The sequence below is a fragment of the Cucurbita moschata genome, unplaced genomic scaffold (genome assembly GCF_002738365.1).
Source record: "Cucurbita moschata cultivar Rifu unplaced genomic scaffold, Cmos_1.0 Cmo_Scf00008, whole genome shotgun sequence".
Classification (NCBI taxonomy): Eukaryota; Viridiplantae; Streptophyta; class Magnoliopsida; order Cucurbitales; family Cucurbitaceae; genus Cucurbita; species Cucurbita moschata.
In genome coordinates, this window is record NW_019268524.1 from 2,663,528 (window position 1) to 2,677,083 (window position 13,556).

The following is a 13,556-nucleotide window of genomic DNA, read 5'->3' on the forward strand; positions in this document are numbered from 1 at the left end:
TCTTCCTCTGTTTCTTCGGTATTGTTTGATGCTTCCTCGTCGGCCTTGCCAACGACAACCACCACCCCCATCCATAACACTAACACAAAATAAACCACCCTTCTTCCTCCCACACCTCCATCTTCCTCTCTTTTCTTTCTTTTCCCTTCAACCACCTGTCCATTCTTCCTTTCTCCATGGCAGCAGCTTCAAGCTGCTGCTGTCTTCTTTTTTTTTTTTTTTTTTATTATTATTATTATTATTATTATTTTTTTATTTAATTAATTAATTTATTTATTATTTTCGGGTTATTACAATACTTTAATAATTATATTATATATTTCAACTTGTTTTTTTTATAAATATATTCTTCAATGGCTTCATTTTCAAAATTGGGTAGGCATTTTTAGGTAATATTTATTTATAATAAAATGACAAATGTCACGTGCATTGCACGTGATATTTATTTTGGTCAATTGAAAAATCCCCAATTTAAAGGCATTTATTCCATTAATAAAATCCTTTTGACTTTAAAATTAAGCGTTTTTTTAAATAATATTTTAAAAAGATTTTTGGACATGATTTGGAATACAAGTAAAAGAGCCTTTAATTCAGCTCTAAAAAGTTCCTCCTATTTTTAAGATTTAAGTTATTTAATTAATAATTAATTGCCAATTTTTTTTAATATAAATAAATTATAAACATTATATTATATATTCTATATTTTTAGCCTTAAAACTTTAAAATATTGCAATTTTGACCATATAATAAATTTTTATTTAAAATTTCGTTAAAAAATATTTATTATTTAAAATAGTAGTATGAGTTTTATTTTATACTTTCAAATATTTAATTTTATTCTCTTACTTTCAATAAATTTAATAATTAGTTATATTAATTTATCAAAATTGATTAAATAATAATAATATTTTTAATACAAAAAAACACGAGCGGTGACATATCATCCTTAGCCTCACAGTTTTAAAATGTGTCTAGTATGGGGAGAGTTTAGCCCTATTCTAACTAGTGTCTCTAGTGACTGGTTCTGATATCAATTATAACAGTTCAAGCTTATCGCTAGTTGATATTGTGTATGCTTTGGCTCGTTACATATCGTCGTCAGCTACACGCGTTTTAAAATGGTAAGGCTGTCGGCGATGTATAAAAAGCTAAAGCAGACATATCTATTAGCGGTGGGCTTGAGTTATTACGATTAGTAATTATTATTCCATAAATTGTATTTAATAAAATGGTAAAGGAAGTAATTCAAAATTCAAAATTCAAATTCAAACATGGGAGTCCCTCAATCATTTAAAAATTCGGACACAAGACAACAAAATAAGATTCTTTTCATTTGAGGCCCCACACTTTCTTTATTTCATTATTTGGCCAATGAAAAAAAGAAAAAGATAATAAAATATAAAATAAATAAAATCCAATTATATTATCAATTTATTTGTGCTAAATTAATTAAAAAATATATAAACATATATATTTGGTTATGATATATAATTTTTTTTAATTTCATAATTATTTTTTAGATTTGATAAATCTTAAAAATAAAATTCATATTTTAAGAAAAATTAATATTCAAGATTTTAAAAAATAAAAAATAAAAAATTAAACAAAATTAATTTATGCTTAGAGTTCATTGGAAGTTGTTGAGTGAAAGAATTAACAATGGAAGCAGTAATGGATCTATGGACTGTGTGTTCTTCACCATTAATTGTTCGATTTATTTATATTCTCCCAAATTTCTCCGTCTCGTTCATCTTCCCTCTCTGATTCGTACTCGAATCGAACTCAGTTCTTTTCTTTGAATCTCCATTGCTGAATCTTCTGCTCCATTTCTCGGATTTTCCTGCAAATTTCTTGTTCTTTCTCATCGGATTCATCGCCATTTTCCCCCAAATCGACGCCATGGGCAAGGGTGGTTCTCTCAGTGAAGGTGTTCTGAAGAAGATTGTTCTCTCGTACACCTATGTCGCGATTTGGATCTTCCTCAGCTTCACCGTCATCGTCTACAACAAGTACATTCTCGACAAGAAGATGTACGATTGGCCTTTTCCGATTTCTCTTACCATGATCCATATGGGCTTCTGTGCTTCATTGGCGTTCCTTCTCATTCGTGTCTTCAAAGTCGTCGAGCCGGTTTCCATGTCCAGAGATCTCTATCTCTCCTCCGTTGTTCCAATCGGAGCGCTGTATTCTCTCTCTTTATGGCTTTCGAATTCGGCTTACATTTATCTCTCTGTCTCGTTCATTCAGATGCTTAAGGCTCTGATGCCAGTCGCTGTTTATTCGATCGGTGTTTCGTTGAGAAAGGAAAGTTTCAAGACGGAGACGATGGTGAATATGCTGTCGATTTCGTTTGGTGTTGCTATTGCTGCTTATGGCGAAGCGAAATTTGATGCCTGGGGTGTGGTTTTGCAACTCGGCGCCGTTGCATTCGAGGCGACTCGACTTGTTCTAATCCAGATTTTGCTTACCTCTAAAGGAATCTCGCTGAATCCAATCACTTCCTTGTATTACGTTGCTCCTTGTTGTTTCGTTTTCTTGTTAGTGCCGTGGATCTTCGTTGAGTATCCAATTTTGATGGCCACATCCAGTTTCCATTTCGATTTTGCGATCTTTGGTACCAATTCCTTATGCGCATTTGCCCTAAATCTCGCTGTGTTCTTGCTTGTTGGCAAAACCTCCGCCCTAACGATGAACGTGGCCGGCGTGGTCAAGGATTGGCTCCTAATCGCCTTCTCGTGGTCGGTGATTAAGGACACCGTAACGCCGATTAACTTGTTCGGCTATGGATTGGCTTTCATCGGAGTTGGATATTACAATCACTCAAAATTGCAGGCACTGAAGGCTAAAGAGGCGCAAAAGAAGGCTGCTCAGGCCGATGAGGAGGCAGGGACATTGCTAGAGAAGAGGGAGAATGACGGATTGGTGAAGAAGAACGAATCTGAAGCCTGAATTCAGAGATGAGAACGAAGAACATAGCAATAATCCAGGAAGAACAAAGAACAAAGAGAAGGATTGATATGGAGAATTGGAGCAGCTGAAGAATTTGGGATCTCTACATGAACTCAAATTCAGGTTTTTGTTCTACATTTCTTCATTCTCCATTGTTACTTTAGGCTTTTAGTAATATTATTAGGTGCATGAGATTTGGTTCTGTTGCTTGATTGAGATGCCTGCCGCCATTGATGAATGTGATGAAGCTTGCAGAATTAGAAATTCTCAAACCCCATTTTGCTTTCATTAATTATTTCTTGACAGCATCATCCTCTTCCCCTTTTCCCAATTTCAATTCCCTTTTCTCTTACAACTGTTTAGGAAAACTATGAATGTTCAGTTGAGTGCTTATCTGTTCACTTTAGGCTGTATTCAATTGTTCTGTTGCTAATGATACTCTGTGGATTAGATTTGGCTTTATGGGTCAGTTCTGATTAACCCCAATGCTTATCTGACAACTGCTCGCTTGCCCACATGATCTTTTGTTTGGATCTTTCAATTCAATATGTGAATTTGGGACATTCTCAAAACTCATGAACAAAACAAGAGATAGACCAAACCAGAAGAAACTTATATAAATCTTTTAATTTTTTTTTTATAATTACGTAGTCAAAGTATTTAGAAAAAGGTATGATATTTTAGGATCTAATTTGAAGGAAATGATAAAATTACTTGAAATAGGATGCCAAATAAAACTTATACCTCAAATTTAGTCGGTAAAAGTAAGGCAATGGCCTTGGGATTTGACTTTTCTTTTCTATGTCGAGCATGAAAGAAAGTTTAGCTATGTCCACAGCTCTTTTAATGGAAAGTGGTATTCTTAAGTAGTAAAAAATAGAATCTAATGCTGTTCGGGAGAAGAAGAGAATCTCAGCTACCGACTTTAATAAGACTAATAGCTTGGTGAACCATTCAATGAGATGATGATGGATATCAGCTTTTGTGAAGACTTCTCTCTCGTTTTGGATTCCCTTCACTTACACAACAAGAAACAACCACCCGTTTGATTCAGACTGATTACATGTTCTGCCATCAGAGCCTTTAATTGGTCCCGGAGGTAGCTCGACGTTCCCGTTACCGGTGTCATTTCGAGCAGCAGAAGACAAGTTAACAAGAACGTAACTCATAAGCTCGTAAAAAGGAAGAGATTCTGGGCGTATATATATCAGATAGAATAGATTTCTGGTGCTGATGAACTGTGATCTAAATGAACAATTATTAAATTATAATTTCACTGTCATAAAACTTGAAAAAAAGAACAAAAAGAAGTGTTTGTTCATACAATTTCTCCTGATATAAATAATGCCTTTATCTATTATTTTCATTTAAAAAAAATGAGATTTCACAATAATATCATAACATGCGAATACAAAAACTTGTGGTGTAAAGAAAAAAGGCCATCGTTTCTCATGTTCTTCAAATTGGTTGCTTCTTCCTAAGCCTGGCTCTTTTCAATGCCATGGTTTCTTAGTTCTTGTCATATTCACAGGAAAAATCAGAGGCAAAACTATGATGAATCTGTCTAGCAATTGATACCACATTGACCATTGGCAGCCTTCGTCGACGCAGAGGTGAACGGGTCGATTCGCACCCAAAGCAAGGAGAATATCGAAGCGAGGAGAATCGACCAGACGATGACAATGGTAGGGGTTCGGTTTTGCCTCCCCAATAAACCCTTTAGGAAAGGATATAAATGGACAATGACCCATAATGCAAAGAACAGCTTCCCAAAGAGAGGGCCCCAAGATTGGTAACCACTGTTAATGGCATATGAAACACCAGCCACTATGCCAACCATGTTTATAATAAGGACAGTGGTGGGAGGGATGAGGAGGGAAGTCCATTTGAACACGTAAAGCTCTGCAAAATCCCCGTCATCGTCGCTGGCCTTCGACGTGACGGTGAAGTTGGTATCGATTCCAGCAAGAACCTTTAAGAGACCTTGGAAGACAGCAAACAGATGAGCTGAAGTACCACCAATTACCCAAAATTGTTCGTTTCTCCACCAGTCTTCAATGCTAACTCCGCTCCATCTAAGCTCGAGAATACCGGTGGCGAAAATGGAGACGAAAAGGAGAATGAACCACATACTGGCAAAGTTGCTTATCTGCAAATTAGGAAATGAAGATGATCGGTTATTTAAAATGAAAGAAATATGGTTACTTGCAGCTAGTATCAGCTTTTTTTTAGTCTAAAATCAATAATCATCAAGCAAAAAGTGTTACTGAAGGGCTAAGGCATCATAAAGACGGTTCTTTGATTATCGAAAAGAACGCTCGGAAGTCGAGAGGCTCAAACCAACAGACCAGTAGGACATCAACGAAATCCCGGGATAGAAAATACGAAATAGATAATGATGGCCGATTCAATACTATATAGATGAGAAGCTTCTCAAGCTACGACAAGGGCCATGCAGGGGGTCGTTTATCATAATTGTTACATCTACATATATTAAAATATATGGAGAACCAAAGTGAGCATAGCTCACGGCAATTGGTATACCCTCGACAAAGAGGCTAGAGGTTGAAGTTCTCTCAACATTTATAATGTCGTTGAATGAGACATATAAGGAAGAGCCCACATTTAGATCTATGAGATCCACATCGGTTGGGGAGGAGATGGATTGAGGGAAAACTCGAAAGGGAAAACCACTGCCAGCAAGGACGCTGGACCTCAAAAGGGGATGGATTGGGGGGTCCCACATCGATTGGAGAAGGGAAAAAAGGACGCTGGGCCTCGAAGGGGGGTGGATTGTGAGATTCCACGTCGGTTAGGGAGGAGAACGAAACATTCTTTATAAGGGCGTGGAAACCTCTCCCTAGTAGACGCGTTTTAAACCCCTCGAGGGGGAAGCCCGAAAGGGAAAGCCCAAAGACGACAATATCTACTAGTGAGTTGTTACTAGATCAGATCAAACAAATGGTTTATCATGGAAACATAATTGATCAAATTTCAATTTCACAAGGAAGAAACTACGAATTACCTCAGGAATGATGAACTTTCCAGTCAAAAGACAGAAGGCTGGAAGCGTACAGTATGCAAGAAGTGGAATTGAGGTGATAGGGTAGACAATGGTATTGATGTATGCTATTCTCTCCAAAAGCTTTAGCCTTCCATTGTAGCCATACCAGATAGGACAATGCCTGCTGAGCAAAATCTCTATCGAACCCAAAGCCCATCGAAGCACTTGGTTCAATCGATCCGAAAGATTGATCGGAGCAGATCCCTTAAACGCCGGGCGTGGAGGCATACAATATATCGAAATCCAACCACGAGCATGCATCTTAAACCCCGTCAAAATATCTTCTGTCACGGAACCATAGATCCACCCAATCTAGAAGTAAAAACATTAACCGTTAGACACAATTTGTAACAGCCCAAGCCCACCACTAGCAGATATTGTCCACTTTGGGTTTTCCCTTTCGGGCTTCCTTTCAAATTTTTAAAACGTGTATGCCAGGGAGAGGTGTCCACACCCTTATAAAGGGTTTTTCGTTCTCCTTCCCAATCGACGTGGGATCTCACAATCCACCCCCTTTCAGGGCCCAACGTCCTCGCTGTCACACCATCTCGTGTCTACCTCCCTTCAGAGAACAGCCTCCTCGCTGGCACATCGCCCGATGTCAGGCTCTGATATCATTTGTAACAGCCCAAGCCCACCGCTAGCAGATATTGTCCTCTTTGGAGTTTCCCTTTCAGGCTTCCCCTCAATGTTTTTAAAACGCGTTTGCTAGGGAGAGGTTTTCACACCTATACAAAGGGTGTTTCGTTCTCCTCCCCAACCGATGTGGGATCTCACAATCCATCACAGAACACTTTCTCACTTCTTCAGTAAGATCAGTATGCTCGTCTTTGAAGCTCTCTAACGAACGGGCAGACGAGAAGAAATAAGATAAATGAAACAGACGAGAAGAAATAAGATAAATGAAACGAGGACGACGAATGTACAAACAACTAACCTCCTTGCCCCATTCTGTCTTGTCTTCATAACCACAACTGATGACATGAATTGCTTCCTTTAGCAGTGTTGCAGGGTTGGTTGAAGGTGGTATACCTCCCTGTTCCATGAAAGTGGCTGCAATGAAAACTGGAGATTGGCCGAAGCGTTTTTCTATACGCTTCTGAGACATCAGGAGTGAACTCTCATCATCATATCCTGTAGGATACAGCAAATAAGGTGAAAATCCGTTCTATAATTCCGTTCTTCGTCACCGTATCTCGAAAACTATGGCAAAGTATTTTGAAGGAAAACCGACCTTCAACGCCTTCCTCAATATCTTCCATATTAAAGATAGGAATGGTAGACTCAGTCCTTTTTGCAGCCCTCTTCTTGTCGACGTACTTCTTATTCCGGTGCTTCTTTCTCGAACCACAACAACTCTTAATGATAATGTTCGGTTCCAAGTCTGCCTCGGTCAGGACTGGATCATAACCGTATAAAGCTTGTCGATTGAAACAACAACCAGTTCCGACATAGACAGGACCCTGGAGACCATCCAACCCTTTCAAGTTTATCTGAAAGGTATAGCAAGAACGAACACGATGTCAATCACAAGCAAAATGACATGAAGATATATGATTGAAAACGTCGAATACCCTACGTCGAAAAAGACAATGTTACGATTGGCATATCGATCGTGCAAATCAATGCCATCAAAACGTTGTGGGAACTGTACGTAACATGTTTTCTTCCCATAAGCAGGGTCCATCATGAAACACATGGCTTCCTTCAGAGCTTTGCTGTTGTTAAAGTAGTGATCACAATCGACATTCAAAAGATACGCTCCATTAGTTAGCACGGCAGAAACTCGGATCTGCATATGAGATAAAATCGAGTCGTTAAATCAAAATTATTGTATCTTTTATGCCATGATTGTATCGGATAAGAAAAACGAACCAATGCATTCATAGCTCCAGCTTTTTTGTGGTGCTGGAAGCCGGGACGTTTCTCACGAGAAACATAAACAAGTCTAGGTAGTTCATTGCCATCGGTATCGAGACCACCACTGTGGCCTAAGAAAACCTGCACTCGAACATACACGATATCGGTATTAGTCCTGAAAAAAGGATAAAAGAAGATGTCATAAAAAGCTATTTGAACACTAGGAGACCTGTATCATTCCAGGATGATCCCTGGGATTGTTTCCTGGCCATGGCGTTCCATCCTGCATGGTCCAACCTTCCTCAGGCATCTTTTGTGCTTTGGCAACAAGTGCATTGATTCGAATCTTGAATTCTTCATACTCCCTCTGAAAAACGATACCATAACTTTTTAACTCTACCGAACGACTAACGAAGAAGATGGAAAAAAGTTATTCCAAAGACCGAGGCTTAGTAAATTTGTAAAAGTCCAAGCCCAATCCCGAGCCCACCGCTAGCAGATATTGTCCTCTTTGGGTTTTCCCTTTCGGGCTTCCCCTAAAAATTTTTAAAACGTGTCTGTTAGGGAGAGGTTTCCACATCCTTGTAAAAAATGTTTTGTTCTCCTCCCCAACCGATGTGGGATCTCACAATCCACCCCCCTTAGGGGCCCAATGTTCTCGCTGGCACTCGTTCCCTTCTCCAATCGATGTGGGACCACCTCCCTTCGGGGCACAGCGTCCTTGCTTGGCACACCGCCTCGTGTCCACCCCCTTTCAGGGCTCAGCCTCCTCGCTAGCACATCGACTAGTGTCTGGCTCTGATACCATTTGTAACAGCTCAAGCCCACCGTTAGTAGATATTGTCCTCTTTGGGCTTTCCCTTTCGGGCTTCCCCTCAAGGTTTTTAAAACACGTCTGCAAGGGAGAGGTTTCCACACCCTTATAAAGAATGTTTCGTTCTCCTCTCCAATCGATGTGGGATCTCCTAGAATTTGGGGGATTTAGGGGATTCATAGAGCATGCTTGCAGTTTCCAGATTATATTCTCATTATCCTAAGCACATTCACCAAGTTTGAAGAATTTCCAGCTCGAAAACCCGCTAAAGCTCGATAAACTATTTCTCAACACTATTGCATCTAACTCCGTGTAAGGAAACTCACATTATAAGAGGAAGTGCTTATCAAACAATGGACACAACTATATGAATATGAAATCATCATCGAATGTGCGTAGTTTGCTTACCTTCATCGCTCGACGCTCTTTTACGAACGAAGGTTTAATCTTGTCCTTTAAGTAATCTATCTTTTGAGCAAAATAAAACTCCGGGGCCCTTGGTTCAATGCTATGCTTCTTGCAAAAAGGCACCCACTTCCTTGCAAACTCTGCAGTTTCAGAGAGCGATTCAAACGAAAGCATTGCCGAACCATCATCCGACACATAGCAGGAGACTTTGTCGACAGGGTAGTCCACAGCAAGGATGGAAAGCACGGTGTTAGCCGTGACAAGTGGAGGCTCTTTGAGAGGATCCACAGTACTAACAAAAACATCAACAGGAGCTAACTGCGACGGTTCTCCTTCACGATCGTATCTGCACAGTGAAGACACCGATTAACTTATACCATAACTCCTGTCCCTATTCTTCCAATCTAAATCCATTTGATTAGACAATATGCAGAAGAACTCAACTGACCTTAATGCAAGTCGCTCGAGGAAAGTTTCACGATTAACCGGAGACCATTTCGGGAACTGATCCAAAAGCCAGGATAGCGCAAACCAAACTTCACAAATAACTGATGTTAACCACAAGGGGTATGCATCTTTCACCGGGTGCGTCAAACGGTACTGTAAGAAGAAGCCGAGAATAATAAGTCGAAGTATGATCACGACACGATACGGGGTCAAGTGAGAAGACGGAATCGGAACCACACGACTTAGAGGTTGTCTAGCATCATCCGCCCTGTGAAATGAACAAAAGATGTCAAATAAATTAGTATATAGCTGATGTTGAAGTAAAGATAAAGTACTAACATTTGAAGTTCTTCTCCATTGGAGCCAGTGCCTTCCAAGTCCCCCTTCCCTTCTGAGTATCTACTTGTCATCTGCATTATGTTCTTCTCTTGTTTCAATTTCCAACCTTCCACTCTTTCCTTCCAATCAACATTCCCAAGGCCATAAGAGTTCAAATCCTTTGATGGGTCAACAATTCTCACAGGAACTATAATAAAGTAATATGAAATTAGTTCTTAGATACCTAAAACAAAAAGGGTGTCGTGAATATCATCGAATACTCGTGCTTAGATACCTGGCTGTCGAGGGTCGACGTAAGGATGTGAGTGCAAATGCTTGTCTGGAGGACCCAACGAACCGGATGTCGTTCGTACTGATTGATTGTCGGGTGTTGCATAAGGAATTTCACTCGAAACCTAAAGAAAGCGATGTTAAATAGTTTGATGGCATAAACGTATGGTAAAATTCGAAATATGTTCATTAAGTGAAGTGTAAGTGTAACGACCCAAGCTCACCCCTAGCAGATATTGTCCTCTTTGGACTTTCCCTTTCGGGCTTACCCTCAATGTTTTTAAAACGTGTCTACTAGGAAGAGGTTTCCACACCCTTATAAAGGGTGTTTCATTCTCCTCCCCAACCGATGTGGGATCTCACAATCCACCCCCCCCCCCCCCCNNNCCCCTCAGGGCCCAACGTCTTTACTGGCACAGCGGCTCGTGTCTACCCCCCTTCTGGGAAGGGTCTTCTCGCTGGCATATTGCCCGGTGTCTGGCTCTGATACCATTTGTAATGACTCAAGCCCACCGCTAGCAGATATTGTCCTCTTTGAGCTTACTCTCAAGGTTTTTAAAACACGTGTGCTAGGGAGAAGTTTCCACTCTTATAAAGGATGTTTCGTTCTCTTCTCCAACCGACGTGGTATAAGATGTTTCGTTCTCTTCTCCAACCGACGTGGGATCTTACAATCAGCATAACTCTTCATATATAAATGCATTAAGGAATTGATGAATTCATACTGATTGGCCATTGGTAAGGAGTGGTATAGGCTGTTGAGATTCATGTCTTGTAGAAGTTGATAGCTCAGTATCTTCCCCACGCCATTGTTGTTTTGTCTTGCTACTTCCTTGGGTGTATTTAAACTCGTTCTCGATATCATCCACGTCATCCTCGTCATCATCGCCATCGACTCGGGGACTACCTGAAACAAAACAGCAGATCGTAAGCTTTTTCTTTTTTTTACTCGAGAAATGCAGCAATGGAAAGGATACATGAAAACACAATAAACCTTTGTGCCTCTTGTATCTAGTCTTGCACTGAGGGCAAGACTGGTTGCCGTCTTTCCTCTCGTACTCGTAACACGGACGACAAACAGGAAAGGCGCATTCGTTGCAAGCGACAAAGATATCACCGGAGGCCGTAAGACCAACGGTGTCGCCGCATATTTGACATATTTGGCTGTTTATGTTCTTCAGAGGTTTAGGCTGCATCATCAAAATGAGACTGAATAAGTCGCAATGCAAAATAATGTACACATCTCAATTAGTTGTTTGGCAGTTTCATAAGAAGCAGTAGCAAAGAAAATCAAGCTCTACATCAGTATTGAAACATGAAGTGATAGAAATCATCAGTATTGAAACATGAAGTGATAGAAATCGATACACCCTTGTAACGGCCCAAGGCCACCGCTAGCAAATATTGCCCTCTTTGGGCTTTCCTTTCCGGGCTTCCCCTCAAGATTTTAAAACGTGTATGCTAGGGAGAGGTTTCATCATCCTTGTATAGAATACACTTCGTTCTCCTCCCCAATCGACGTGGGATCTCACAATCCACCCCCTTTGAGTCCAGCATCCTCACTGACACTCGTTCCCTTCTCCAATCGATGTGGGACCCCCAATCCACCCCCCTTCAGGACCTAGCGTGGCACACTGCCTCATGTCCACCCTCCTTCAGGGCTCAGCCTCCTCACTGACATATCGCCCGATGTTTAGCTCTGATACCATTTGTAACAGCCCAAGCTCATTGCTAGCAGATACTATCCTCTTTGGGCTTTCCTTTCCGGACTTCCCCTCGAGGTTTTAAAACGAGTCTGCAATGGAGAGGTTTCCACACCCTTATACAAAATGCTTCGTTCTCCTCCCAAACCAATGTGGGATCTCACAATCCACCCCCCTTTGGGGCCTAGCGTCCTCGCTGACACTCATTCCCTTCTCCAATCTATATGGGACCCTCAATCTACCTCCCTTCAGGGCGCAGCATCCCTGTTGGCACACTGCTTCGTGTCCACTCCCTTCAGGGCTCAGCCTCCTCACCGACACATTGTTCAATGTCAGGCTCTAATACCATTTGTAACAGCCCAAGCCCACAGCTAGCACATATTGTCCTCTTTGGATTTTCCCTTTCGAGCTTCCCCTCAAGGTCTTAAAACATGTCTGCTAGGGAGAGATTTCCACACCCTTATACAAAATGCATCGTTCTCCTCCCCCAACCAATGTGGGATCTCACACCCTTAATTACAAATAAGAACCAAGCTGCAAACAAGCAGAAATCAAAGTCCCCAATGCTAAAATCCAAGCAATGGACGAAAGAGAACAGCCCACAGTCTATCTTCAACTAAGACATTGAATCTTAAGCTCAATCATCAATCAGTATATCAAATCATCACAGGGATCCACACAATATTTCAATCGAAATAGCTCAAAAGAACAGAACCGATCTAGTTCTACAGAATTACAGAACTAACAATCAGTTCCAAATCCCCTAAGAAGACAAATTCGCAAACGAGAAGAATCAAAGGAAAAAAACAAATACAATCTGAACGTCCACTTCACAGATCAACACACCACACACTAAGTAATACTAAGATCACAAAATCAAAAACGAAGAACTAAAATATTGATTTGAAGATCGGATTGAATATTGATGAATTAAATGAATGTGGATGAAGTCTAACCCCATTGTCGGAATCATGGCGAATACGAACAAGCTCATTCCTCTTGTAAGATCCAGCCACCAATCCCGCATTTGCTTCCATCTTGTCGGAATTTCTTCAGATTCCGAACAAGAAAGCAGATCGCAAGTGAATTAAAAGAGCCAAAGAAGACGAGAGGGATTTTGTTCCTGAAATCTTCGCCCACTCAGTACGTCATCTCGATCGAACTTTAAACCAGCTGCCTTCTCTCTGTCTCGTTTCTTTATTAATTTTATATTTATTTCCTTTTTTTTTCTTTTTTTCTTTTTTTGATCTATTATTACAAGATCGATTGGATTCCATTGTGCTCTAAACGGCTCGGCTTAACAAGCTAATTTTTTTTTTAAGGATAAATTATAGGTTGCGCCTATTAAAATATAATATTATATTTTTTTTCCTAAACTTATAATTCTAACTTCAATTTTCTATAAATGTTTAAAAAAAATTAAATATAGGATAAAAAGTCAATATATTTAAATATTATTTTTTAAAATTAAATTATGTAAATATCTTAATTACCATCATATTATTTTAAGTCATGATTATGACTATTTTTTATTTAATATTTTAATGAATTTAAAATATTTATAAAAGATTTATTTTTTAAACAAATTGACAAAAATTAAGTTATTTCTTATAATTTAGCTTGATGTTGGACGACGTGGTAAGTGTTTATTGAATCTGAGGGGTAAATTTTTTGTACTCAGTTGACTTTTTATAGGGTAGCC

General features: G+C 39.8%; 2 protein-coding genes across 2 annotated transcripts; one reads left to right on the plus strand and one right to left on the minus strand.

Annotated features, from left to right (window-relative positions):
• Positions 1 to 1,635: 1,635 nt before the first annotated feature.
• On the plus strand, positions 1,636 to 3,429 carry LOC111446027 (probable sugar phosphate/phosphate translocator At4g32390). Its single transcript, XM_023084643.1, has one exon. It carries the CDS (start codon positions 1,900 to 1,902, stop codon positions 2,947 to 2,949), a length of 1,050 nt encoding a protein of 349 aa, XP_022940411.1. The 5' UTR covers positions 1,636 to 1,899; the 3' UTR covers positions 2,950 to 3,429.
• A 780-nt stretch (positions 3,430 to 4,209) lies between these two features.
• Positions 4,210 to 13,051, minus strand: LOC111446026 (cellulose synthase A catalytic subunit 1 [UDP-forming]-like). Its single transcript, XM_023084642.1, has 14 exons — positions 12,811 to 13,051; positions 11,146 to 11,341; positions 10,877 to 11,058; positions 10,156 to 10,276; positions 9,882 to 10,068; positions 9,544 to 9,810; positions 9,096 to 9,441; positions 8,103 to 8,240; positions 7,889 to 8,014; positions 7,593 to 7,805; positions 7,248 to 7,506; positions 6,951 to 7,147; positions 5,975 to 6,325; positions 4,210 to 5,098 (listed from the first exon to the last, which is right to left on the minus strand). Exons 1-14 carry the CDS (start codon positions 12,889 to 12,891, stop codon positions 4,514 to 4,516), a joined length of 3,249 nt encoding a protein of 1,082 aa, XP_022940410.1. The 5' UTR covers positions 12,892 to 13,051; the 3' UTR covers positions 4,210 to 4,513.
• Positions 13,052 to 13,556: the final 505 nt, after the last annotated feature.

Bases quoted from the DNA above. Each gene is read 5' to 3' on its own strand.
- LOC111446027 (XM_023084643.1), top strand. From the start codon at position 1,900: ATGGGCAAGGGTGGTTCTCTCAGTGAAGGTGTTCTGAAGAAGATTGTT.
- LOC111446026 (XM_023084642.1), bottom strand. From the start codon at position 12,891: ATGGAAGCAAATGCGGGATTGGTGGCTGGATCTTACAAGAGGAATGAG. The intron at 11,342-12,810 runs GTTAGACTTCAT...TTGATGATGCAG, and splicing joins GCCATGATTCCGACAATGGG to CCTAAACCTCTGAAGAACAT. The intron at 11,059-11,145 runs GTTTATTGTGTT...GTTTTGTTTCAG, and splicing joins TAGATACAAGAGGCACAAAG to GTAGTCCCCGAGTCGATGGC.